Consider the following 23,624-nt stretch of genomic DNA (forward strand, 5'->3'; position numbering starts at 1 on the left):
GTAGGACACTACTGTGAACTCCTCTGGGGTCTTTTGATGCCCTGAGGATCCCCAAAGCCTGGCCCAGGCTGGAGCCACCCAGCCCCAGGCTTTGAAGAAGATGTTTAACAGGTGGTTTAGTCTGGTTGCAGCCGTGAAACATTTCAGTTCCAAACATTTCAGTTTTGGAAACATGTTAACTCTCTTTCCCCCTGTCCCATCCTCTGGCAAGGAGCCCCTTGCATGGATGGGACAGGACAGCAAGACCACTCAGGTTTGTCCCAGTGGTTCAGCAGAACGTCCTGGAGCTGGTAAAGCTGCCTGGAGCTCTGAGACATTTTAACCCCTGGGGTGCCGGGTGCTGTTGGGGAGCTGAGCATCCCCCAAGAGGCCACACAGCATCCTGGCAGCTCCTCCTCACCATGCCAGGACTTCATGTGTTCATCACAATCGAGCCTCCTTGACTGGCAGCTCCTCCCACGCTCTGGTCTCTGCCTTGGGGGAAACTGAGGCACAGGGGGTGCAGCCACATCTGCCTGCAGAATTCACGAGCCCAGCGCTGCCCAAGGCTGCACACCAGGTTTATTGTCCATCGAGAGTGGATAGAAAGGAAGCTTACAAAATAAATAAATCTCTCTATATGCCTATATCCAGTCCCCACCCCTGTGGACACACCTCACAGCACACATGCAAAAAGATCTTGAAGCACAAATTAGCGCAATCACTAATTACAAACCGCTGTGTGGGGAAGGCAGGTCATCCCCCAAATTGCCACCTCTGCTACTTCCCTATAAGTGCCGTTATCCCATCAGTGGTGCCACGCTGGATCGCAGTTCCAGCCTGCTGGTGGCATCCCAGCCTGGTCCAGCCAGCCCTCGTGGCCCGTTTTGGCTGCCCACCCCATCCCATGGCTCCTGTCCTCGGCCACAGTGTCCCCAAGCTCTCCTCCACACAACTGCTCAGCTCACACTCCTTCCAGTGAGACCCCTGGCCATGGACCAGGTTGTGGGAACACCAGGACATCATTCTGTGCCCTGGTGGCACACTGGCCCAGGAAATCAAGGCCAGGTTGGACAGGGCTTGGGGCAACCTGCTCTAGTGGAAGATGTCCCCTGCCCATGGCAGGGGGTAGAACTTTAAGGTCTTCCCACCCAAACCAGTCTGTGATTCTACGAAACTGGAAGCAAACTGGCGCATGGTGAGGTGCCAGCTGGTTCCCGTAATGTTGTAAGCAGGCGATGAAGAACAGAGGGAAAGCCAAGGACAAGGATGGGCAGTGGAGCTCAGCCTCAGTTTCCCTGCTCCGATGTTCACCCAACTCCCACAGCCTCCACAGGAAGGGCAGCAGGAGCTCCAGCATGGCAAGGCCCCCCACCACACAGCACGGTCCTCTCAAATGTCCCCACGCCTTGGCACACCGACAGAGACACAAGCACACGGACACGCGCCCACGCACACGCTCTATCTACGCTGCTTCATCGCCTTCACGAGCTCCTCCAGCTTCAGGGCCAGGTGCAGGTCACCCGTCACCTGCAGCCTCCCGCTCATGTAGGCACTCAGGGGGCGCAGGTCACCCAGAAAGAGGTCCTGAAGGTCCTTCTCCGACATTTCCAGAGTGACATCAGGAATGCCCTCGGGCACGCCGCGGCCAATCCGCCCGCTGCCTGTAGGACACGGTGGGTGGGAGAGGGAGAAACAGTGGGTTCAGGATCCAGCCTTGATCCAGCTGGTGTTTCCTCCCCCACATTTCATGAGATTTGAGATGGGCCAGATGACGGACAAGGGTCTGGCAGGGAGACTTTGGAGACAGGAGTCCTTACACCTTATGGAGATGAATTTCTCTTGTGTTGCTCCGCCAATATCCTTTACAGTGGTCCACCTCCAAGCCCTGTCCTGCTTTTGCCATGACCAGCAGGAAAACCACAGGCAACCATGCAGGGATGTATTAGGGTGCTGGAAGGACATCCTCCAGCATGGCAGGGGCCCTCCATCACTACCCCCTTGTGCTGCTGGTCTACGAGAGTCAACAACTCCTGAGGTCTCCAGGCCAGCCACGAGACCTTGCTGTCAATTTTCCATCAATACTCTATTTCTGAAGGAAAATTCATGGTTTTAACCCAGAACAAATTATACTTTGGACTTCCAGGGAGCATGGACTCAAGCTCACAGTCACTAAAATGCGTCGCTCGCCTGATGGGCCCCGGGGTGGCTTTCGTGGAGGTACCAAAGGGGTTTGGTTTGGGACCTCTGACCACTGAGCTGAGTGGGGTTCACAGCATGCAAAGGGGGCACAAGAGCAAAACACCCTCACACCTCCAACACAACAACCCCAAAGAGTGCTGACCTGAGGAGAGGTCTATGAAGTAGGTGCTCCAGGTGCCACTGGACAGGGCGATGTTGACCTGGTAGGATGCTCCCACCTGGCTGACCAGGGCCTCGGAGAGGACAGACTCCACCGCTGAGAGCAGCTCGTCTGCGCTGGGCTTCCTCTGGGCAAGGAAGGGAGTGGTGGGAGGCTCCACCTCGTTCACCGTCTCCACACTGTCTGCTGGGGACAACAGGACAGATTAGGGGACACCTTTGTGTGGTGAGCTGGACCCACCAGAAAAGGTCTCCAGAGGAAAGAAACCCACTTATCCAGAAAGTCTCCAGCTAAACAAGAATAGGGCAACTGGTTTTGCCAGTTCCTGCTCCACTGTCTGCCATGGGTTACTTTTCCCTGGCTAACAGAGCGAGGAAAATTATCCCTGAAAAGTTAATGGGGCACAAATTGGTGCAGGGTTTCTGGAAAAAAATCCACGTGACTCTTGGGAAACTCAGGCTTGAGTTTGCCTCGTGGAAATGCTGAGACATGAGTTGGTCTTGAGCCCAGGGCTCCTGCAGATCGGCTTCTGCCCTTCCCAGTCCCTTCTCCAATGTTTTGTTGGAATGATGGTGCTGTGCCACGTGCTGTATGTAGCTGTGCCCAAGGCAGACGTCTCTCTCCTCCCTGCTACCAGCCTATCTGTGCTGTGCTCGTAGGAGCGTGACATCTCCCAGACTTTGACTCCTCTGTCAGATAGCCAACGGACACAAAGGTCACCTGGCAGGAGGGACATCCCCCAGCACAGGAGCAGTGACCCAGGGTTGGTTACCTGTCTCCGGAGCGCTGGTCCCGCTGCTGGCCAGAGCCAGGGTGCTGCCGAAGAAATGGGCAGCCAGCTGCTGAATGGTGCCATCCAGCCCCTCCAGCCCCGGCACTGGTGGCACAGTGGTCACAGGGCCCGCCAGGTTCTCCCGGGGTGGCTGCAGCACAGCCTCCATGCTCAGCTCCACCCGGTCCACCTCCAGGCCCCACGACTTGGTCATGTCGTTAATCTCCACCTGGGAAGAAGGGGAGAGGTGTTGACAGCCTAGGCAGAGCTGGATATGGCCATGGAGACCACCTCCCCACCATGGCACCCCCAACCATTGGCATCCTATAGTTTGTGCTGCTGCTACCCACCGGTGGGGTGTTAGACCAGGCTCAATAGTCCTCCTTCTCCTCCAAGCTGTCAGCTCTTACATTCAAACCCTCCTCCCCCAGTTGTTCTCCCAGCTTGGAGGAGGCTGGGACAGGGGGGACAGCTGTGTCTTGTTCCTCTTTCCATGGTCCTTTTCCTTGCTCTCTCTTGGGCAACACATCCTGGCATGGTGCTCCACCAGGCAGTATCTCTGGCCTCCAAACCACCCCAGGCACCCCAGAGGTATCCCCCAGCCTCTTTTTACATCACCCCTTGTAGACATTGAACCCACAAGATCTTGGCCTGGCCCAGGCTGACTGCAGGCAGGACTCACTGCCCCTCTGTCACTACCTCGTCCTTCTTCTCTCACCCAAAGCCCTTTCCAGTCTCCCTCCAGACATTTTCCTGATGGAGATAAGGAGGTCAAATCACAACACATCAGCCTTTCTGTGCACCCAAAGCCCTTAGAGATCAGCCACAGAACTCTGGAGATGTGAAAATATCTGCTCCCTGCTAATCACCACATTTTCCCAGCTCCCTTCCTTGTCCAGGTCTGTGGCCAGATGGACTTTCAGCAGCTCCATCTTTTCCTTACTGTTACTTCGGCACCACGATCCCAAGGGTTTGGGTGTCCTGAGTCCTCACCAGCAGCTGCTCCCCGATCCTCAGCTTCTCCACCTGGATCTCACGGAGGCTCTTCTTCATCAAGGTCTTGGTCATGGCGTTCTGTGCCGTCATCCGGGTGGCCGCAATGAGGTCCTTCACCATCATGACGGATAACACAGGGTCCCACACCCGGAATTGGACATCGGCACCCATGGAGATGATTGCCCCATCCTTGGAGGTCACCTGGGGCAGAAAGGAGTCAGGATCTCTTCCCCTCTCCACCTCATGGCCCAACCCTTGTGTGTAGATCCTGGGAGCAAAGGCATTCCCAGATGTCTTTATTAAGAGGATTATTGGAAATAAAACCAATCCAAATAATTAATTTTCGGCTAGCTTGGATGGTGAGGACAGTTTCTGGTATGGGCTGTTATTTAAAGACATCTGGGAAGGGTAGCGATTGATGGTTTTGGGATGTCTCCAGCCAGGAACACCCTCTGAACAAGGCAAGAGGAACTTTTTGACCTCAGGCAGGTGAGGACTCTGACTACACAGCAGCAGCTACAATGTCCCTGGCCTTGCCAGGAGGAGCTGAAAGCTGGGTCACCAAGGGTCAGACCATCCCAAAATCCACTGGCTCTGGGAATTTGAGAGCTATTTCTCCATCCCACCCTGAGGGATGGCAGTCACCTTGGAGGGGGGCACGTTGAAGGCCCTCGTCCTCAGATCCACCCGCTGCCAGTGGTCGATGAAGGGCAGCAGCAGGACCACGCCAGGTCCCTGCGGTGCCTGGATGCGGCCCAGGCGGAAGATGATCATTCGCTCGTAGGTGGGCACGACCTGGAATGGGAAAGTTTAGACCAGGGCAGGAGCAAAACCCTGGATCCTGCAATGCCAGGACCAGGGGCAGCTTGTAACTGTCCCCTTATGGAGGCTGGTTGTCATCCCACTCCTCACCTGCTTTCCTCACTTACCTTCAAGGCAAACCACCCTGAGATGGGGAAGGTGACAACCATCAGCAAGAAAACCAAGGAGGTGATAATCCCATGGCAGATCCAGGACAGCCAACCCTGGGAGGTGTCTGCAAGAAGGGTGAAAGGGGGATGTACCTGCTCCAAACCCCCCTGCCCTGCCCGTGAACCCCCATCCAAGCCTCTCCCCTCCATGCACCCTGCACCCAGGGCAGCCGGCAGTGTGGGGGACACCCAGCCAGTGCCACACCCTACAGCACTGGGGGCAACAGGGAGGGAGGCAGCAACTCCCCTCTAGGTGTGGGAGTCACCTGTGGTATTCCCAGCCATCCCAGGGGGTTGGGGCTCACCTGTGGCATTCCCAGCCAGTCCCAGTGGGTCTTGCTTGTCTCTGAAGCAGAAAAAGCCCTTCTGGGCACCGTAGAACCCGATGCTGGACTGCTGGAAGCGGTCAAAGTCTCCCAAGGGAAGGGCTTGGTATCCCGACCGGCTGAACATGGTGCTGGTGCCTCGCACAGGGCCTTGCTCCTGGTGCTCCAAGGTGCTCCTCTAATCCTGGCTCCCTGCTGCCATCGCAGCCACCTCCGTCCCTGTCACCGTCTCCCTGCCGTGAGAGATGCAGCTGACAAGCCCTGCTGTAGTCACATTACAGGAGGACATTTGCTGCAAGAAATCCAATCCTTCAGGGGCTTCCCTGGCCGGAGTCTCACCCCAGCTGGGGTGCTGGAGGCTTCACATCCTCCCGGAGACCCTCTGGGCAGGAGCCGAGCCGGGAGACAAAAGCTGCGACCCCGCGGTCACTCCTCACTTCGCACCCCCTCGGAGCTGGGGATGACCCCGGGGCGTCCTCGGCCTCCAGCCCCGTGGCCGTGGGGAGCGGAGGCCGCGCTGAGGATGCTGAGGGGAGGAAGGAGGGAGCCGCTATCGCTTCCTGGTCCGCTCGTCATGTGGCTGCTGACGGCACAGGGACGACACGGCTCATGGCTCACGGCTCGGTGAGTTGTTCCGGAGAGGCCCTGCCAGGGGAACGCTCCGCCGGCCATGGGGAAGACGGGGGTCTCCATCACACATTCACACCATGGGGGGCTCCGCAGGGTACCCCGACCCCACCGGAACAGGAAAGCGGGAAAGGTAGTTTTTCCAGGAATTCCTGCTCCGGCGTGGCCTTCCCACCATGCCAAAGCCCCCCACTCTCCATCTCGCCGGCTCAAAGGGTAGCGGAGATCCAAGAGCGGCGCTGCCGAGGATAGGGAATGACAACAGTGAGGGTTTAAAGCCCCCCTCGGCTGAAGTGGGATCCTGACACTGCCCCAGAGAGCAGCAGCTCTTGCAGCCGAGACAACACCCAGACAGCAGAGCTCGGGGGTCCTACCTAACAGCTGGAGCAGAGCTTTGCCATCCGAAACCCTCTCGGAGCCAGCATCCCCCTGGTGCCAACATCCTCCCGGTACCAGCATCCCCATCCCGGTACCAGCGTACCCCCGGTGCCGGCTTGCCCTCCCTCCCGGTACCAATATTCCGTCCCAGTACCAACATCCCCTTGTTCCCTGCATTTCCGCCTCCCTCGGATTTTCCACCGGTACCCCCAGGCAGAGGGCAGGCAGAGGGTGGGAGCGGGGAACCCCCATCTCATTCCTTTCCCACCCACCAGATCCCTCGGCCCCTCCTGGCCCGGGCCGCCCCCCCCCCCCCCCCCCCCCCCCCCCCCCCCTTTCCCACCAGCTCCTCCTCCTTCCTTTCCAGCCAGGCTGAGGAAACGAAAGTGGATTGGGACGGCTGTCTCCTCTCGCCGCTCTCATGCCCGACAACCCCGCCGCGCCTCGGCCAGCCGGCCCCGGACCCCCAGCAGGTAACGAGGGGCTCCCCACTTTCCTGGAGAGGAAGGCGGGATGGGGAGGAGGGCAAAGCCCGATCCAGAGTCTCCGAAAGGGACCTGCGGGCATCGCCTGCTTGGAAGCGTGCGTGTGTGTATTAGTTTTTAGGGTACAAAACCGTTGCAGGGGGGAGGTGATAAGTGGGGTCCCGGCTTTATTGGCGGGGGGTTTTCTGCCCTCCCGGCCTGGGGGAGGGCTGGGGGGACGAGGAGTGGGGAAGGGGACACCTTTGGGGACAGAGCTTATGCCAACATCCCAGTGCTGCCTGGGAGGTTTCGCAGGAAAGTTTGGGGACCGTTGCCAGGGTCCCCCCTTTTACCTCCGCTGCTTTTCCCGCTTGCAGAGCGGGAAAAGGCGGTAGCAGCAAAACGAAAATCATTTGTCCCCACCCCCAGTCTTGAAATCCGAAAGTCCTGAAAGGCAGGGCGGTTGGGGAGGGTGGAGGAGAGCTTCCAAGAGCCTCCCACACAGAGGGTAGGCGGGAGCACAACCCTTTGCATCCAGCGGAGAATCTCCCCGGGAGAGCACCTGGAGTGCTGCCACCCGCTCGCCCTCGGCAGGAGGGATGGAGAGGAGCCTCAAGCGCACCCTGTGGCTCCCTCATCCCTCCCCTGCAGCGGTTGGGTGGAGTGGGATGCCCACAGGTGGGACTGAGCCTCCCAAACTTCCATCTCATGGGGTTTTTTTCTCCACATCCCACCTAGATGGAGACAGTGCCACTGCTCCCGTGGAGACAAGACCCCAACTGGATGCCCCTGTGTGCTCACCTCCATCCCACCCTCCGGCGGTGGAAGATGACTTCCAGTTCCTCCTTTGCGAGGGCTGCCGGCAGGAATCGCCCAACCTCAAGCTCCTCACCTGCCTCCACACCTTGTGCCTCAATTGCCTGAGTGAGAACAAGCCCATCGGGCAGTGCCCCGTGTGCTGCACGGCCATCCCACAGGCCAACGGCATCCCGGACATGGACAACCTGCTCTTCACCAACCTGCAGGCCCGGCTGAGGGTCTACAAGCAGATCACCAGCCATGGTGGTCCCAATTGCAGCCGGTGCCGGGGCGAAGTGGCGCTGGTGTGGTGCTGCGAGTGCGAGGAGTTTTTCTGTGCCAAGTGCTTTGAGGACCACCAGTGGTGGCACAAGAAGAAGAGCCACAAAGTCAAGAAGGTGGAGGAGCTGCGTGCTGAGTCACCCCATCAGTTCCTGGAAGACACCAGGAAGTCTTGCAACCTTTTTTGCACCAGTTCCAGTCACCCCGACCAGAGCCGCGTCTGCAGGTGAGAGTGGTGCCTTGTTCCTGCATCCCATCCTGTTCCAAGGGCTTTGGGGCTGCTGCTCCAGGAGCAACCCTGCCAAAGGGGTTTCATCACCTGCCTTTGGAGAGGAAAAGCTGCAACCCTGGTGAGACCCCAAGCAGGAGCAAGTTGTGAGAGGGCTGGGGGGAATCACACGAAGCTGTGCCAGTGGAGGTTTAGGTTGGATGTTAGGAAAAGAACCTGCCCCCAGAGGGTGGTTGAGCATTGGAACAGGTTCCCCAGGGCAGTGGTCACGGCTCCAAGGCTGCCAGAGCTCAAGGAGCGCTTGGACAATGCTCTCAGGCACATGGTGGAATTGTTGGGGTGTCCTGTACAGGGCCTGGAGTTGAATTTTGATGATCCTTGTGGGTCCCTTCCAGCTCAGGAGATGCCATTCTCTGAGTGTGTGTGCTATGGGCTTGTCAGGAGCCCGGGAGGAGGGAGGGCAGCAAAGGAGGGTTGAAGGCCCAGGCTGATGGGCGCCCCTGCAGCTGGTGCAGTGAGGCAAAGCCCCCGTGCCTCAGTTTCCCTGGCACTGTCCCTCGGGCAGGGGCAATGGTGCCTGGGGCAGCAGAGCTGCTTTTGCCGCCCCAGTGCCGTGCCGGCTCTGAAGGGCGCTCCTGTTCCCTGCCAGCATCTACTGCCAGCAGTGTGAGAAGGCGCTGTGCTGCTCGTGTGCGCTGCTGGACAACCAGCACTCGCAGTTCAGCGACATCTGCAGCGAGACCCAGCGCAGGCAGGAGGAGCTGAGCTCCATGGAGCGGGAGCTGCGGCGTCGCCGGAGCGGCTTCGAGGCCACCTACACGTCCCTGCAGGACGAGGCCGCCCGGCTGGAGGAGGCGCAGCGGGAGATGCGGGAGTTGATCCGTCAGCGCGTGGAGCAGCTGGTGCGGCTGATCCGTCAGGAGGAAGAGGAGCTGTTGGGGCTGGTGGAGGCGCGTCAGGAGCAGGGCCGTCGGGAGCTGGCGCGGGAGCTGCGGCACGTGGAGGGGGTGCTGCGGCGGATGGAGGCGGGCGAGAGGCTGGTGGAGAAGATGAGCCTGTACGCCACAGAGCAGGAGGTGATGGACATGCAGCCCTTCATCAAGGGCTCGCTGCAGGAGCTCCAGCGGCTGCAGCTGCCGGAGGCCATGGACCGAGGGCAGCCTGGGGACTTATCCGAGTGCAGAGCCAGGCTGCAGGCGCTGGTGGAGCGTGTCACAGGGCACCCAGGTGAGGACTTGCCGTGGGGATCAGATAATCATGGAATGGTTTGGGTTGGAAAGGACCTTAAAGCCCATATCATTCAACCCCCTGCCATAGGCAGGGACACCTTCCACTAGACCAGGTCTCTCCAAGCCCTGTCCAACCTGGCCTTGAACACTTCAAGAGATGGAACATCCACAACTTCTATTCTTCTTCCACTTCTTCTGCTCCCTGCAGCAGAAGAAGCCCAGATCCATTCCTGTGGGTCCTTATTTCTACTGGGGCCAAGATTTGCTCTTTTGCTTATATGGCCAGAGCCCCTTTCTGGTCTCCCACCAGCCTAGCAGGCTCTGGTGATGATGATATTTGGGTTACCAGAGTCTCCTAAACCCTTGGGCCATCCCAGACCAAAGGACTGGGAAAGGGAAGAGAGACCAGAGCTGCCCCTTCCTTGCTGCAGCTGTCAGGCAGGTTTTTCCCAGCTTGGCTGCTGCCAGGGCCGGGTGGGAACTCTGGAGGCTCCGATTTGGGATCTCAACCCTGCTCTCTCCATTGCAGATACTGAATCCCAGCCTGTCCCCGTGGTCGAGGTGGCCCTGGAGAACAACCTGGTGAGACATCAGTGTTTCATCCCTGTGTGGTGCCGTGTGGGGAGGCCTCCTGCATCAGCCAAAACATACATTCTCCCTTCCTCTGATCTTTTGCAAGGGTCTACCTTCCCCTCCCCAGCCCATCCGTCCCATTTTTTCATCAACAACAAACCCCTGGGGATGTTTCTGCCTGGACAGAGAAGAACCTACATTGTAGCCATCATTTTCCAGTATCCAGGCATTTGCCTACCCCATCCCACTTCTCTGAGCCTGCTGCTTCATCCCTCACTTCCCACAGGGAAAACCATAACTGTAGCACAAACCTTGAGCCAAGCCACAGGGCCAGGCTGTCCCTCAGTTTCCCCCCTCCTGAGGATGTTTCTGCCCCCCATGCTGTCTGGGGACACCCCAGCCCTGCAGGGGGGTCATTGTTCTCTATGTCCACCCTAATGCTGCTCTGTGCTCTCTCTGCAGCAAGAGGATCAAGTCCAGCCCAAAAACCAGAGCACCTTGCCCACCTCGCCCGCCAACCTTGAGGAGGTGCATGTGGACAAGGTAAGAACCATCCCAGTCAGTCAGGAGCCCTTGGGGACCAGGAGTTGCCACCCTGGCACCCTCCACCGCCTGTGCTCTCCCTTGTCCAGGCTTGCCCTGTCCCCTCATGGCACAAGAGGATGTTTCAGTGCACAGACAGGGGCAGCCAGATCTGTCCCAAAATACTGAAGCTGGAGTGTGACGACATGCCGGGCCCGAGTGATCCCAATTCAAACTGGAGGGATTTCCGAAGGGAGCCCAGCACCTCCATGCCCGGAAGGAACTGCAGCAGCACCTCTGCCACCAGCAGCCACACAGATGATGCAGGTGGGGGCCGTGAATGTTGCCCTCCTTGTTATCCCATATTTTTCTCTCCATTGTGGGGGTCCATTCCCAGCCTCTCTGCACCCCCAGCCACTCAGAGCCTTGGCCAACTTCCCCTGGGTGACAGAAGCAGAGGGTGGGAGCTGCTTCCCAGGGAATAAATACAACAGCAGTGCTCGGGTCGGACGTGGATGCTCCGTCCAGCTCCGTGTCCCACTTTCAAGGTAGCCAAAATCCAAGCTTAGGGAAGAGCATATCAGCAGGGAAAGTGCAGAAAGGCTCCTCTGCCTCCTGCTCCAGGAGTAGTAAATTTTCCTGGAGCAAAACCCACTATAATTCTTAGGAAAACACATTTTCTTCCCCGAGCTGAGGCAGCCCCACTGCATCCCGCAGTGAGGAATCCTGGGATCAACTCTGCAAACAGGATAGAGGATGAAATGCACCTTCTGAAGAGGCTGGTGCAGGATCCATTGGGTGAAGTAGCAGTGGAAAGGTTGCCCTCACCCTGGGGTGCATCCAAGGGCTGGGTGGTTCATGGTCCTGCGGCAAAACTCAGGAGAGTTGGATCTGGTGGCATCCAAAATCACGGTCTTGGAGCTTCAGCATCCTCCTGTTCCTTCCACAGAAATCACCAGCATCGTCATCTGCAGCTCGGATGACAGCGAGGAGGACACGGTGGTGAGTGTAGTGCCAGACCTCCCTCCTTGAGCTGCGCTGCCGGAGAAGAGGCGGCCGCACCCCGTCGTCTCTGGGTGCCTTTCCCTTTCCTCCAGCTGTGCTTGGAGCCAAGCCTTCTCCTTCCCAGCAGCACCCAGAGACTTGCTTATGGGGTTTTTTTCCACTTCAGGTGCTCCCAGATGGCAGGGCATCCAGGCCATCCCAAATCTAGTTCTCCCAGGCTAAGACCTTTGCTCCTGGTTTTCTGGAGCAGCTGTAAACCCCGCCTTGGTCTGCTCTGAGGTGGGATCCCCCGAGGCAAACCTTCCCAGTCGGTCCTTGTGGCTTCCTGAGAAGTGGTTCTCAGCTTAAAACCAATCAATTTTGATCTAAAAATCAAATTTGTGAGTTGAATGTAGCATCTGTGCTCACAGAGTTCATCGGCCCTGTACCAACACGGGCTGAGACGCTCCCGGGAGCCACCGGAGCAGGGATGGACCACCTGAGCACCCCCAAAGGGACATTTCACAACTCTGGTGCTGCAAACTGGTGTGTGGCAACCAAATGGCCTTGGCTGAGGTGGTGAGATGATCCAAAGGGGGGGATCCTTGCTGAGATACCATGTCACCATCACGAGAAGGGGATCCCCTGGGAACCAGAGGCAAGTGCGGCTGATTTGGGATTGGGAAGTGGGGTTGGTTTTCCAATACTGGCTTAATGAGGGGTGAACACTTTTTTTTTGTATGAACTAATGCAGAATCTCTTCTTGCTCTTTCAATAAAGCTGTTCTCAGATTAAACCCCAGCCACTGCTGGCTTCCTTATTCATTTCCTCCTGTCCTGTTCTTCCTAGCTCCTCTGATTCCTCTCTAACAAAGGGAAAAAGAGAGTTGTGGGGCTAAAACCTGTCCCCAATCCCTGCTAGTGGCAAAAAATCCCAAGGCTGGGGCTTTGGGGGATGCTAGCAGCTTGCTGGGAGAAATCCCTGAGTGAACCAGGTGTCTTGTAGTACGATGTGGATTTAAGGGTGTAGCAAAGAGAGGTGCCAGGGGTAAAAACCCCACATTCCCTGAGCTGAGGAGCCTGAAGTTGTCTGTCCAGCCGTGTTTCCACCACTCCTGGGCTGCGGGTGGAGTTGCAGAGAGCTGGTGTGGAGGGAGATGGATGTCCCATCGCTGCAGGATACCCAGGAAAGAGGTGCAGGATTGTCCTGGGGGGAAAGAGGGAAGGAAACCAAGGTTGGAGCCTCTTGAATGTGTTGCTGTCCTACTCCTCCTGTAGGGAGATACTCACTGTGGATGTCCATCCCTGCTGATGCTGGGCAGGGGCTGGTGGCGTGGCTACTTTTGTTCATCCTTGGGAAGCACTGCTGTAGGCACTGGATCTGCTGAGCCTGGAGAGGCCCCAAACCTCCTTCTGACCTTACCCAGTCTTCCTGATCCAATTTCCTCTAGACACCAACAAGATCTTTAAGTACCTCATGGAGTGAGGTTGCTCAGGCATGTTTATGTCCCTCCGTGATCTGCATCCATATGAGCTGAACAGCAAGGGACAGCAATCCCTGGACCTGTGTGTTAGTGCCTACATCCCAACCCTGCTCAGGACAAGCTGGATTCAGGGTTCTGCTCTTGATCACTTGTTTCTGACCCTGTTTTTGGGCTCTCAACAGGGCTCCCCATGGCTAGCCCACTCCAGACACAGGACACACCCAGTGCCAGGACATCACACCTGTGGTTTTTTTGGCATTGCCACAAGCAGATCCCTGTCCATGGCCAATGGTGCTCCCAAGGGTGCTCCTCATGCCTTCCCAGCCAGGTCCAAGCAGGCAGATTGTACTTGGATCCCTTCTCCAATCTCTTGCAGGCCTTCAGCGAGGCCAAGGACAGCAAGAAGCCCTCCAGCCCCACATGGTCCAGAGGTGGCACCTCACCCCACAACAGCACTGGCCCCACCAGCCCCTTGGATGACAGGTTGGAGCCAGGTGCTTTGGTGTTCCTCAGCCTGAAGGTTGATCCGAGAAGTGAGCATTGCCCTTCCCAGGGGCTGAGGGGCAGAGAGGGGCCTCCCCAAACACTTACTCCAGCCCCGTCCTTTCCCCTCCGCAGCCCAGAACATCATGGAGATGGCAGCAGTGAATGGAGACCATTCCTTCAAGACGCTGATCCAGACCCCCGAGTCAGTGCTGGCACTGCTCCCCGAGGGCATCCCCTTGGAAGTGGGGGTGCAGTACCTCCTCTGGTACCTCTCCCTGCTCCCCAGACCCATCCTCATCATCTGGAACTTCTGGGGACTGGAGCTGCCTGCTCTCTTTAAAGCCCTGGATGCCACGGGCAGGAAAGTGGACTTCTGCCATGTTGTGTGTGGTTACGTGGATATGTTGTCCTTGGTCAAGGACAAGGTGCCCGAGGCCCCTTCCTACAGACTGAATAACCTGCTGAGAAGGTACCTGCAGCAGCGACTTGGAGAAAGCGCCCTGGCCAAGGCCAAGGCCTTGCAGAATCTTTGGGGAGCCCTGGCACTCCCTGTGAGCCTGGATATGGAGATGATGCTCACCCATCGCAACGCACAGAGCTACACTCTCCTCTGGCCCTTCGTGCAGGAGAAGCTGCTCACCAAGAAGGTGGCCAAGGTGCTGGCACAGCGCAACCTCGTCCTCCGGGATCTGGAAGAGGAGTGAGCGCAACCATGGGGTGAGCTGAGCTGGCCAAGTCTCAGGTTAACTGCACCAGGGATGCAGGGACGCAAGGATGCTCACCAGGGACACAAGAATACTCACCAGGGACACAAGGATGCTCACCAGGGACACGAGGATACTCACCAGGGGTGCAAGGAATGCAGAGAAGCTCATTAAACAGGACTCCCAAACCTTCTCTGCTCCCAGCATTGGGCTTAAAAAGTTCAGGCCCCTGGGCAAGCTCTAGGGGGAAGAAATAACCTAATGGAATTAACATCCTTATAAAATAAATGACACAACACAGGCAAGTGCAATTTACTGGGACATCTTTCTTCCTCCTTTTTCCAGCCAGGCAGGAGGGGAGATGCTTGGCGTTCTCTTCACCCTGCCTTGCTCCCCGCCCCTCAGGACTTTCCCCCCGCCCCAAGGCTGGATGTGGCCCTGGTGACAGTCGGAGGCGGCCACATCGGGTGTCCCCGAGCAGGGCTGTGTGTGACACGGCAGTGAGGGGCACATGCCACCAGGTGTCCTCTTTGTACAGCCGCACACGGGCTGGAGCACCGGGGCTGGCGCCGTCCTTGGGGCACTCACGCTCACTGGTGCTCACACTCACACTCATGTGTAAACTCAGTCGTGCACACTCACTTGTGCACACTCACTTGTGCACACTCACACTCCCCGTTGCACACTCACACTCACTTGTGCTCGCTCACACCCACACATCTCACACCACCCGCATCCCCAGGGCCCACCAATGGTCCCTCCTGTGCCTGGAGGGCACCGTGGCCATCACTGAGGTGTCTGAGCTGCTGTGCTGGGCACAGAGGGAGAGGGGTGGGAGGGGTGGGCAGCTGTTCTGGAGGGCTTGAGCTGGGTGAAGGTGGACAGGGAGGGTGAGGGTGGACAGGGAAGGGTGAAGGTGGACAGGGAAGGGTGAAGATGGACAGGGAAGGGTGAAGGTGGACAGGGAAGGGTGAAGATGGACAGGGAAATGTGAAGATGGACAGGGCAGGGTAAAAGCGGGCAGGGAAGGTGAGGATGGGCAGGGAAGGGTAAAGGTGGGCAGGGAGGGGTGAAAATGGACAGGGAAATGTGAAGATGAACACAGAAGGGTGAAGATGAACAGGAAAATGTGAAGATGGACAGGGAAGGGTAAAAGTGGGCAGGGAAGGTGAGGGTGGGCAGGGAAGGGTGAGGATCTCCCCTCCAAGAGGGTGATAGGGGAGCTGCCAGGCTTGGAAAACAGGGGATACAGGAAGGAAAAGTGCCTCCCATCTTCTGGGAGCCCCAGGGAACAAACCATGTCCCGGACACAGCGATGAGTTATTCCTGTTACAGCAGTGATCCCAAAGGAGCCGGCACGTTTACACACAGGGCTTGTCACCAAATTCACCGCGAGGATCCTCTGGTGGCTGCTCGAGGGTTCTGCGGGGGATCAGCCTCGCGAGGGGCGCGGGCAGAGGGCAGAGCCCATCTGTCTGCTGTCACCGGCCTCATCAAAGCCTGGTAAAACAATGACGGAACCAATGGGCTGTGGGAGCAGGATTAGCTGTTTCTCTTGCCTTGAGCTGCGGTAAAGCTCATTCATCCGGCCAGAAAAGGGTCTCTCACTGTGAGGGGAGCAGAGCAGCACCCAACAGCCCTCAAACCCTGGAGAAAAGGGCTTTGAGGGCTCCCCAGAAGCCCCGCCAGCTTCCACCTCCAACAGGAAACTTCGACACTGGTGCAGACCTCCCTTCCACCCAGAGCCACCCTGTGAAAATCCCCCTTCCAGGAAGTCTCAGAGTGTCTCTGGGTTTTCTTAGCCCAATAAATAACTTCACTGAATTAAGCGAACCTCCTGAAATGATATATATTATCCTGCTTGCTTGATTGGCTGTTATTAATAATGCATTGCTCAATCTAAACCATTCATAAAACGACTCCCCGCCAGCCCCAAGCAAAGTGCTCTGGGACTTAGGAGGGGAAAAAAAAAAGGCAAGAAAGAGGAGCATAAATCCTTTCTGGTTATGAAAACGGATTTCTTCCCCCAACAATCATGCAAAACTAATTAGAGCCAGAGGGCTGGTTCCTCTGCGTTGATTGTGCCCTGTGGGATCACTCAGGTCTGCTGGCCAGGGTGGGGGAAGTCTAATGCAGAGGAGGATTTGCCTCTGCGAGCCTGGGAAAGGTTACCTGGATTACATTCCTAATAAAAACATAACTCTACTATCACCTGAACAGGTTTGCATCCCATGGAACATCAAGACAGAGGACGGGGTGGTCAGGACTCTTGAATATTTGGAGAAGTGGTGAGGCCAAGCTGAGGAAAGAGTTTTCTGGGTGGAAGGAGAAGCCACATTGTCTCTGGCCAGGCAGGTCCTGCAACCAGGATGCTCCCAGGGTGGTGGTTCATGTGTTCACCTGATCCTGGGGGGGTTGGAGAAGCCAGGAGAGCCCAGACTGGTGGCTTGGCCTCCTCCTTCTGAAGTAGGCAATGTCCCTGACCAGTGGGAGTTGTGTCTCTGGAGCTGCAATGGTCAACACCAGCCCCTACTTGCCACATGTTTAGGAGCACAATGAAACTTGGGGTGCCTGGGGCTGAGGCAAGTGAGGTGTGAGAAGGAGAAGTGGGCAGCTCCAGAGCCTGCTCTTCCATCTGTCCATCCATCCATCCACCCACTTATCCATCTATCCATCCATCCATCCATCCATCCATCCACACATCTATCTACTCATTTTCCCTCCCTCCCTCTCTCCTTCCCTCCTTGGAGTTCCCATCTGAGGGGACTGCAGAGCCACCAGAGCACTGTTGTTCCTCCCTGTTCTCAGCCCATGGGAAACTGAGGCACAAAGGGTGACGTGAACCCCTTGTGTCAGTTGGGGAGGGGTGAGTGGGGGTCTGGAGGGATGGTGTATCCCATGCCATGCTGCTCCATGCTCCCATGCCCTCCCAAGTGTCTAGGTGAGGGTCTGGCCCTCAGGAGCATGAGGAGGAATGTGTATCCATCTTGTCACACGTGCCTCATCCCTGACCCATTTCTAGCACAACATGAAATGTTCCTGAAATGCTGCCACTGTATCTAGGACACTTGGGTTCCTTCCTCTTGCATGATGGATGAAGGCATCATCCATCCCTTCGGAAGAGCTCAGCGGAGCGCCGTGGATAGCAGCCAAACCAGAAAACGAGTGTCCTCTCCCTGCTGGTCACATTCTTGTGGCATTTTTACCCCCTTCCATGCTCCTCAAAGCAAGTTTTCCATCCCTGTGTCTCCCACCTGAGCTCTGCAACCATGGGGCAACACTAGCATGGGCTAATCCATGGTCCTGCAACCCCACAGCAGCATGGGGAGCTTGGGATGTGGAACAACCTGGGTGAGGAGCAGGGTGGGTCTGTTTGGAGATGCTGAGCCCACAAGTGCTGCCCCACTAACCACAGAACTCCCTGCTGTGGGGCTCAGGAGACTGACAGCCCACGGGTGTTTGGAGGGTGAGCAAAATGAGGAAAAAATGCCTATAAACCACAACTCCAAATGCCTGATGCTGTAATTCCCTGAGCGCGGATGCTTGAGAGTGTCATGGTGAGGGTGAGGACATGCTGGGTGACCAGCCAGCCACAGGGGTGGGATGAGGATGAGTCATGGCTCAGATCCAAAGATGCTGAGAGCACCACGGCCGTTCAAACTCTGCTCCAGCAGGAAGGGAGACAGGGAAGTGCTGCCCTGTGGATGTATCCACTGGATTTGAAGCGGTGCCTCCCTTCTGTGTGGCCCCTCAGGGGACCACTGTACCAAGGTGGCCTTGCCCATCTGCTCGGGACAGTTCCCTTGGACCATTCCCAGGGCTTTCCTTGCAGAGTGTTGGTTGGGTTGGGCCAAATCTGTGCCGGGCAGCAGGTGTCAGGCTGGGGGACTTTGGACACGGCTCCTGGGAGGATGGGAGCCATCATCGAGGATCAAATCTGACATTTTGCTGTCAAGCAGCTTGTGCTCTGTCCCTCCAGTCATCATCCCCTCTCCGCTCCCTCCTCCCTCTCCTCGTCCTTGGAAGAACACGCCCATCCCGTGGCCTCGGGGCTGGGATGCGGAGCCGAGCTCCCGACGAGGGAGAGGTGGCCGGGCTTTTACTACGCCTGCGAGCAAGCAGGAAGGCGGCGGGGCCCCCCCTCAGATCCCCGGGGGTCCCCACGCCTGAAGCTCCCCGGGATGCGCCAAGTCCCCGTGGGGAATGGGGAAGGGGTGGTAGCCGCAGCTCTAGGCGGGGCCGCTGTCTGTCGCGACAGAGCCGGGTCGGGGACACCAGGAGGAGTGGACTGACCCATCCGAATCCATGATGAGTCCGCCTCGGCACCCCCAGGCAGAGCTCCCGGAGGGGAGAGGATGGAGGGATGCAGGGGGGAAGGGAGGGATGGCGGGAGACAGGAATCGATAACGCTCCCAAAATCAATGGTTTCTCGATGAGAGGAGCAGAACCGGGGGTGGAGGGGGAGAACAGCCCCACACGTCGAGGCGAAACTACGAGGGGAATAGGGGGCTCCCTGCACCTTTCCAAGGGGCTGAAACCTTCGGGAGGAAGCTGCGAGAGAACGGTCCCGTCTTGGGGACCCCCGGCAGCCCCCGTGTATTTCTCTCCCCTCCCATCTCCTAACCCCCTCCGTGTTTAAAAGAGCTTTTCATTCAATAAGCGCTGAGCGACGGGACCGGCTGGCACACGCCGCTCATCGCCCGTGGAAATACCGCATGGATCGGGCGTGGGGGGATGGCAGCACCGCCCGGGGACCGTGGGCGGGAGGGTCCAACCTCCGCATCCCCGTCCACAAACGCTCCACAAAGGGCTGCGACCCCGCGATGTCCCGGGAGGACGGGGGTAGCCGTGTCCCGCATCCGCCACGACGGCATTTCGGTCCCTCTGGGGGGGCACCGGGGAAGTCAGAACGGCGGGCGGCGGTAGGGGCTGTATGACGCCTGCTGCCAAGCGCGCGGAGTTGTACTCGTTGCTCTGCCGGGTGGGTGTTTATTTTGGTTATTTTGTATTTTTTAGGGGGGGAGTAGGAGGGTGCCGCGCCCGTCGCGGGAACAGCCGGCCCCGTCCTCGCCGCAGGCTGGCGAGCGGCGGCGGTGGGTGGGTGGTGGGATGGGAAAGGGGTGGCGAGGAGGGAGGGGGCAGCCGAGCGGAGGGGGAGGCTGGCAGAAATGCTAATTCCTCCCTTTCGCTGTCGCCTCGGCAGCCCAGTGCCCGTGCGGCCCCGCTCCGGCTCACAGCTCAGCCCGGAGAGGTGCGGGGGGACGGGTGGGGTCCCCCCGCCCCTCACCGTCGTGTCCGGGCTGGCGGAGGCTCCTCCGTGCCACAGGGACGGGGGTCGGGAGGAGGATGCGGAGGGCCGGTAACGGCGAGGAAAAGGGCTGCGTGTTGCTTAACGGCACTTAGGAGCGGGTAAGGTGCGGGGTCAGCCCCGGTGCGGTGCGGGAAGTGGGGGAAAGGGGCGAAGGAGGGAGTCGGGGACAGTGGAAAACAGGGAAGGAGAGAACTAGGGAGAAATGGAGATGGGAGGGAGAAAAGTGGGGACAGGAAAGATGAAAGAAAGGAAGGGAAAAAAAGAAAAGGGAAAGAAATAATTGAAAAAGGAGAAATTAAAGCAGAGAAGAAAGAAAACGAGATTTAATTAATTTTTGAGGGGCTGGGGGAAGGAAAAGCCTAATCAAGACGAGAAAAAGAGAGTGAGAAGGATGGGAAGAGCTGGATGGGAAAGGGAGGAAAACGAGCGAGAAGGGGAAGAGGGGATGAGCACGAGCGAGGGGCGAGGGGGCGGCAGGCGGGGGGAGCCGGGTACAGACAATGGGGCGCGGCCCCGCCGCCGCCTCCCGCCGGGCGGGGACCGGGGCCGGGAGCGGGGCGGGGACGTGGGCCGGCAGCCCTGAGACCCCCTGTATCCCTTGGCAGGGGGAGATGGCCCCGCTGCTGGCCCTGTGGCTAGTGGCCCTGCTCGGCTTGGCCCGGGCGTGCCCCGAGCCCTGCGCTTGCGTGGACAAGTACGCACACCAGTTCGCCGACTGCGCCTACAAGGATCTCCAAGTGGTGCCCACGGGTTTGCCTTCCAACGTGACCACCCTCAGCCTCTCGGCCAACAAGATCACCTCACTGCAGCGGCGTTCCTTCGTGGAAGTGACCCAGGTCACTTCCCTCTGGTTGGCACACAACGAGATCCGCTCCATCGAGCCTGGTGCCTTCGCCATCCTGGTGCAGCTCAAAAACCTCGACATCAGCCACAACCAGATCGTGGACTTCCCCTGGCAGGACCTCTACAACCTCAGCGCTCTCCAGCTGCTCAAGATGAACAATAACCACATGGCTGTGGTACCTCAGGGGGCTTTCCACACCCTGAAGGACCTCCGGTCCCTCCGCATCAACAACAACAAGTTCACCACCCTTGCTGAGGGGATCTTTGACTCGCTCAGTTCCCTCTCCCACCTGCAGATCTACAACAACCCCTTTGAGTGCTCCTGCAAGCTCCAGTGGTTGAAGAAGTGGATGGACAGCACACTCATCTCCATCCCTGAGAAGGACTCCATCACTTGTGCCCTCCCGGAGCAGCTCCAAGGAGTGCCGGTGGGGAAGATCCCGGATGTGCAGTGCGCCTCGCCCACGGTGCAGCTCACCTATTACCCCAACCTGGACACCACTGAGCTCTTTGACGGCTTCACCCTGACACTGCACTGTGCCGTGACGGGCACCCCACTGCCCGAAGTGAGCTGGAAGATCCGCACCTCCAGCCAAACCCTGGAGCTCAGTGGGAACCCAAATGAGACCGCTGGGAAGGACCAGTCCAAACGGGACCCTGAGCGCTTCTTGGTCTTCAAGAATGGCACGTTGGTGATTCCCCACCTGAGCAAGAGGGAAGAAGGCACCTACACCTGCCTGGCCTCCAATGAAATGGGGAGCAACCAGACCTCAGTCAACGTGGCTGTGGCGGGCACCCAGAAATACCCACTGCAGCCCGGGAGGGACCCACTGGGGGGTAAAGCACAGCCAGGTGACAAGAAGCCTGGGGCCAAGGGAGCGAAGAATAGCGTGCTCACACCAGATGAGAGGAGCAAACCCCTTGGCCCCACCCGCCAGAGCCAACCATCCTTGGCAGCTGGGACAGAGTCCACGGGAGATGGGCAAATCCCTTTCCAGCTGCCACCCTTTGAGAAGAAGTGTGGCTCCACACAAACCAGCAAGTACATCTCCAATCACGCCTTCAACCAGAGCGGCGACTTCAAGCAGCACACGTTTGACCTGGGGGTGATCGCTCTGGATGTGTCAGAGCGCGATGCCCGGGTGCAGCTCACACCCACCTACACGCAGCCCGAGAAGGTCCACCTCAGGATGCTCTACCTGTGCCAGGAGAGCAGCAAGGGCCATGCCTTGGTCCAGTGGTCCAAGATTGAAGAAGGGGTGAACTCGTACTGGTTCCAGGGCTTGAACCCCGGCACCAACTATTCCGTGTGCCTCACCTACCTCGGGGAGGACTGCCAGGTCCAAGTGGTCTTCACCACCAAAAAAGAGATCCCCTCGCTCATCATCATCGTGGTGGTGAGCATCTTCTTGCTGGTGCTGGCCACCTTACCCCTGATGGGGGCCACGTGGTGCCACCTCCTCTCCAAATACCAAGGGAAGACCTACAAGCTCATCATGAAGGCCCAGAACCCAGACCAGATGGAGAAGCACATGGCTGCTGACTTTGACCCCCGTGTCTCCTACCTGGAGTCTGAGAAGAACTACAATCCCAGCGAGGCAGGGGAGGCAGAGGTGGAGGAAGAAGAGGAGGAGGAGGAGGATGAAGAAGGAGGCAGGTGGAGGAGGAGGAGAGAAGCCGAAGGGGCTCCGGAGCTGGAGCGAGAGGAGAGCGTGGCAGCCAGCTCCATGGCGGAGTCACAATCCAAAGCCAACGGCGAGGAGTTTGAGGTGCGCTCTGAGTACAGCGACAAGCTGCCGCTGGGTGCCGAGGCTGTCACCATCTCCCAGGAGATCAACGGCAACTACCGGCAGCGGCCCCGCTGAGCCTCCCCACACCCCGTCCACCCCCACCTCGGCCCCACCTCCTCCCCGGTCCCCAACCCCCGTTCCTCCCGGGGCATCTCTGCTGCTTTTCCTCCGAGGAAAGACGGGAGTATCCTCAGCGATTTCCGCCTGACCCTCCTCCTCCTCCTCAGACGGCAGGACCCCGGGGATGCTCAGTGCCGGCGGGACGCGTTTCCTACGATTTCGTTTCCATTTTGGGTACCGGCAGTCCTTGCTCCCGGCTTAGCGACAACAACGATTCCCGGTCCCCTGGCCGCCTCTGCCCTCCGCTCGCCCCATATTTTCTTTCCCCTTAAAGGAAAAAAACGAAAAAAAAAAAAGATAAAAAACGGGTCAAAGAAAAAAGCCCGATTTCCCCAAACCTTTTTTCCTGGAATTGGTTCAGTCCCCGGTGGGTCCCCTCCGCTCTTCGGTCCGGTCCCGCCGCTCCCTCGGTCCCCGGTGAGTCCCCTCTGCTCCCCGGTCCGGTCCTGCCGCTCCCCGCTCTGGCCCCGCCGAACCCCCGCGCGAACCCCGCCGGAGCCCGGAGCCGTCCGCACCGTTCCTCGGCGTTATCCTCCCCGCACCGCTTCCCGGTGGATGCCCGCCGCGCCTCGGTCCGGTCCCCGCCGCTCTCCGGTGGGTGCCCGTCGCGCTGCGGCGCATCCCTATTTTCCCCGGTGGACACCGGTGGGTGCCGAGATTTCCCGGTCTCTGCCGCTTCCCGGCGGTGCTCTCTGCTCGCCGGTGCGTCCCGGGGCTCCCCGGTTCCTGCCGCTCCTGGGAGGTGCTTTCCGTTCCCCAGTGGACACTGGAGGTCCCCGCTCCCTGCCACTCCCGGGGGTCCTCTCCGTCCCCCGACGGGTGCCGGTGCTCCCCGTGCTCTCCCCGTTCAGCACTCGGAGAGACCGGACAGCTCCGCGCCCCCCGCCCGCACCCCGAGGTGGCGGGGGCGTCCCGATCCCCCCTCCCCGGTCCCAGCCCCGGTCCCGGCAGGGCCCCTCGATGTGTTTTGGGTAGAGTAGCCTTGTAGCCAAGTGTCTGTGCCGTAGACGCGCCCGCGCTGCTGGCGGGCGGGCGGGCGGGCGGGGGCCCGGTCCCGGGAGGCGACGGGTCGCCGCCGCCGCCGCCGCCCCCAGCCCCACTCCCCGCGAGCCCCGGCGCCGGGGAGAGCCGCGGGCGCCCTTCTACGAGCTTCTGTCTGTGAAAGAGTCAATAAAAGGGATTGAAAGTGGAGACGGGTCTGTGCTCGATGGGGACGAGGGGGAGGTCGCGCCCGGTGCCCCCCGTGTTGCCCCCGGTACAGCCCAGTGCGGTCGAGGGGACACCAAGGAGGTGGCAGACGGCGCAGAGACACGTCGCCACAGCTACCGGCAAAGCACCCACACACATTATAAATATATATATTTCTACCCATAAACCGTGCACACATGCGGTATA

At 58.8% G+C, this 23,624-nt stretch overlaps 3 protein-coding genes across 9 annotated transcripts; 2 read left to right on the plus strand and 1 right to left on the minus strand.

Annotated features, from left to right (window-relative positions):
- Positions 1 to 541: 541 nt before the first annotated feature.
- STOML1 (stomatin like 1) lies at positions 542 to 6,700 on the minus strand. Of its 4 annotated transcripts, none has more exons than XM_027697871.1 (8): positions 6,684 to 6,700; positions 5,386 to 5,639; positions 5,039 to 5,145; positions 4,755 to 4,904; positions 4,107 to 4,310; positions 3,114 to 3,342; positions 2,324 to 2,527; positions 542 to 1,643 (listed from the first exon to the last, which is right to left on the minus strand). In XM_027697871.1, the coding sequence occupies exons 2-8, from the start codon at positions 5,531 to 5,533 to the stop codon at positions 1,441 to 1,443; spliced, it is 1,245 nt and encodes a 414-aa protein (XP_027553672.1). In that variant the 5' UTR covers positions 5,534 to 5,639; positions 6,684 to 6,700; the 3' UTR covers positions 542 to 1,440. The 4 variants fall into 4 exon arrangements, with proteins under 4 accessions (XP_027553672.1, XP_027553671.1, XP_027553673.1 ...); XM_027697870.1 differs by lacking the exon at positions 6,684 to 6,700 and adding an exon at positions 5,746 to 5,979; XM_027697872.1 differs by lacking the exon at positions 6,684 to 6,700 and having other exon boundaries at positions 2,324 to 2,524; positions 5,386 to 5,979.
- LOC113974600 (protein PML-like) lies at positions 5,974 to 14,384 on the plus strand. 4 transcript variants are annotated; one of them, XM_027697855.1, is made up of 10 exons: positions 5,974 to 6,030; positions 6,779 to 6,884; positions 7,614 to 8,181; positions 8,834 to 9,411; positions 9,943 to 9,995; positions 10,449 to 10,529; positions 10,619 to 10,835; positions 11,458 to 11,510; positions 13,352 to 13,508; positions 13,594 to 14,383. In XM_027697855.1, the coding sequence occupies exons 2-10, from the start codon at positions 6,833 to 6,835 to the stop codon at positions 14,163 to 14,165; spliced, it is 2,331 nt and encodes a 776-aa protein (XP_027553656.1). In that variant the 5' UTR covers positions 5,974 to 6,030; positions 6,779 to 6,832; the 3' UTR covers positions 14,166 to 14,383. The 4 variants fall into 4 exon arrangements, with proteins under 4 accessions (XP_027553656.1, XP_027553659.1, XP_027553657.1 ...); XM_027697858.1 differs by having other exon boundaries at positions 13,352 to 13,458; positions 13,594 to 13,897; XM_027697856.1 differs by having other exon boundaries at positions 5,994 to 6,030; positions 6,783 to 6,884.
- A 4,908-nt stretch (positions 14,385 to 19,292) lies between these two features.
- Positions 19,293 to 23,420, plus strand: ISLR2 (immunoglobulin superfamily containing leucine rich repeat 2). The gene is made up of 2 exons (XM_027697859.1): positions 19,293 to 19,574; positions 20,082 to 23,420. The coding sequence occupies exon 2, from the start codon at positions 20,088 to 20,090 to the stop codon at positions 22,182 to 22,184; it is 2,097 nt and encodes a 698-aa protein (XP_027553660.1). The 5' UTR covers positions 19,293 to 19,574; positions 20,082 to 20,087; the 3' UTR covers positions 22,185 to 23,420.
- The last annotated feature ends 204 nt before the right edge of the window (positions 23,421 to 23,624 follow it).

This window comes from Neopelma chrysocephalum, unplaced genomic scaffold (assembly GCF_003984885.1).
Source record: "Neopelma chrysocephalum unplaced genomic scaffold, ASM398488v2 Primary Assembly neopelma1_124, whole genome shotgun sequence".
In the NCBI taxonomy this organism is placed as follows: domain Eukaryota; kingdom Metazoa; phylum Chordata; class Aves; order Passeriformes; family Pipridae; genus Neopelma; species Neopelma chrysocephalum.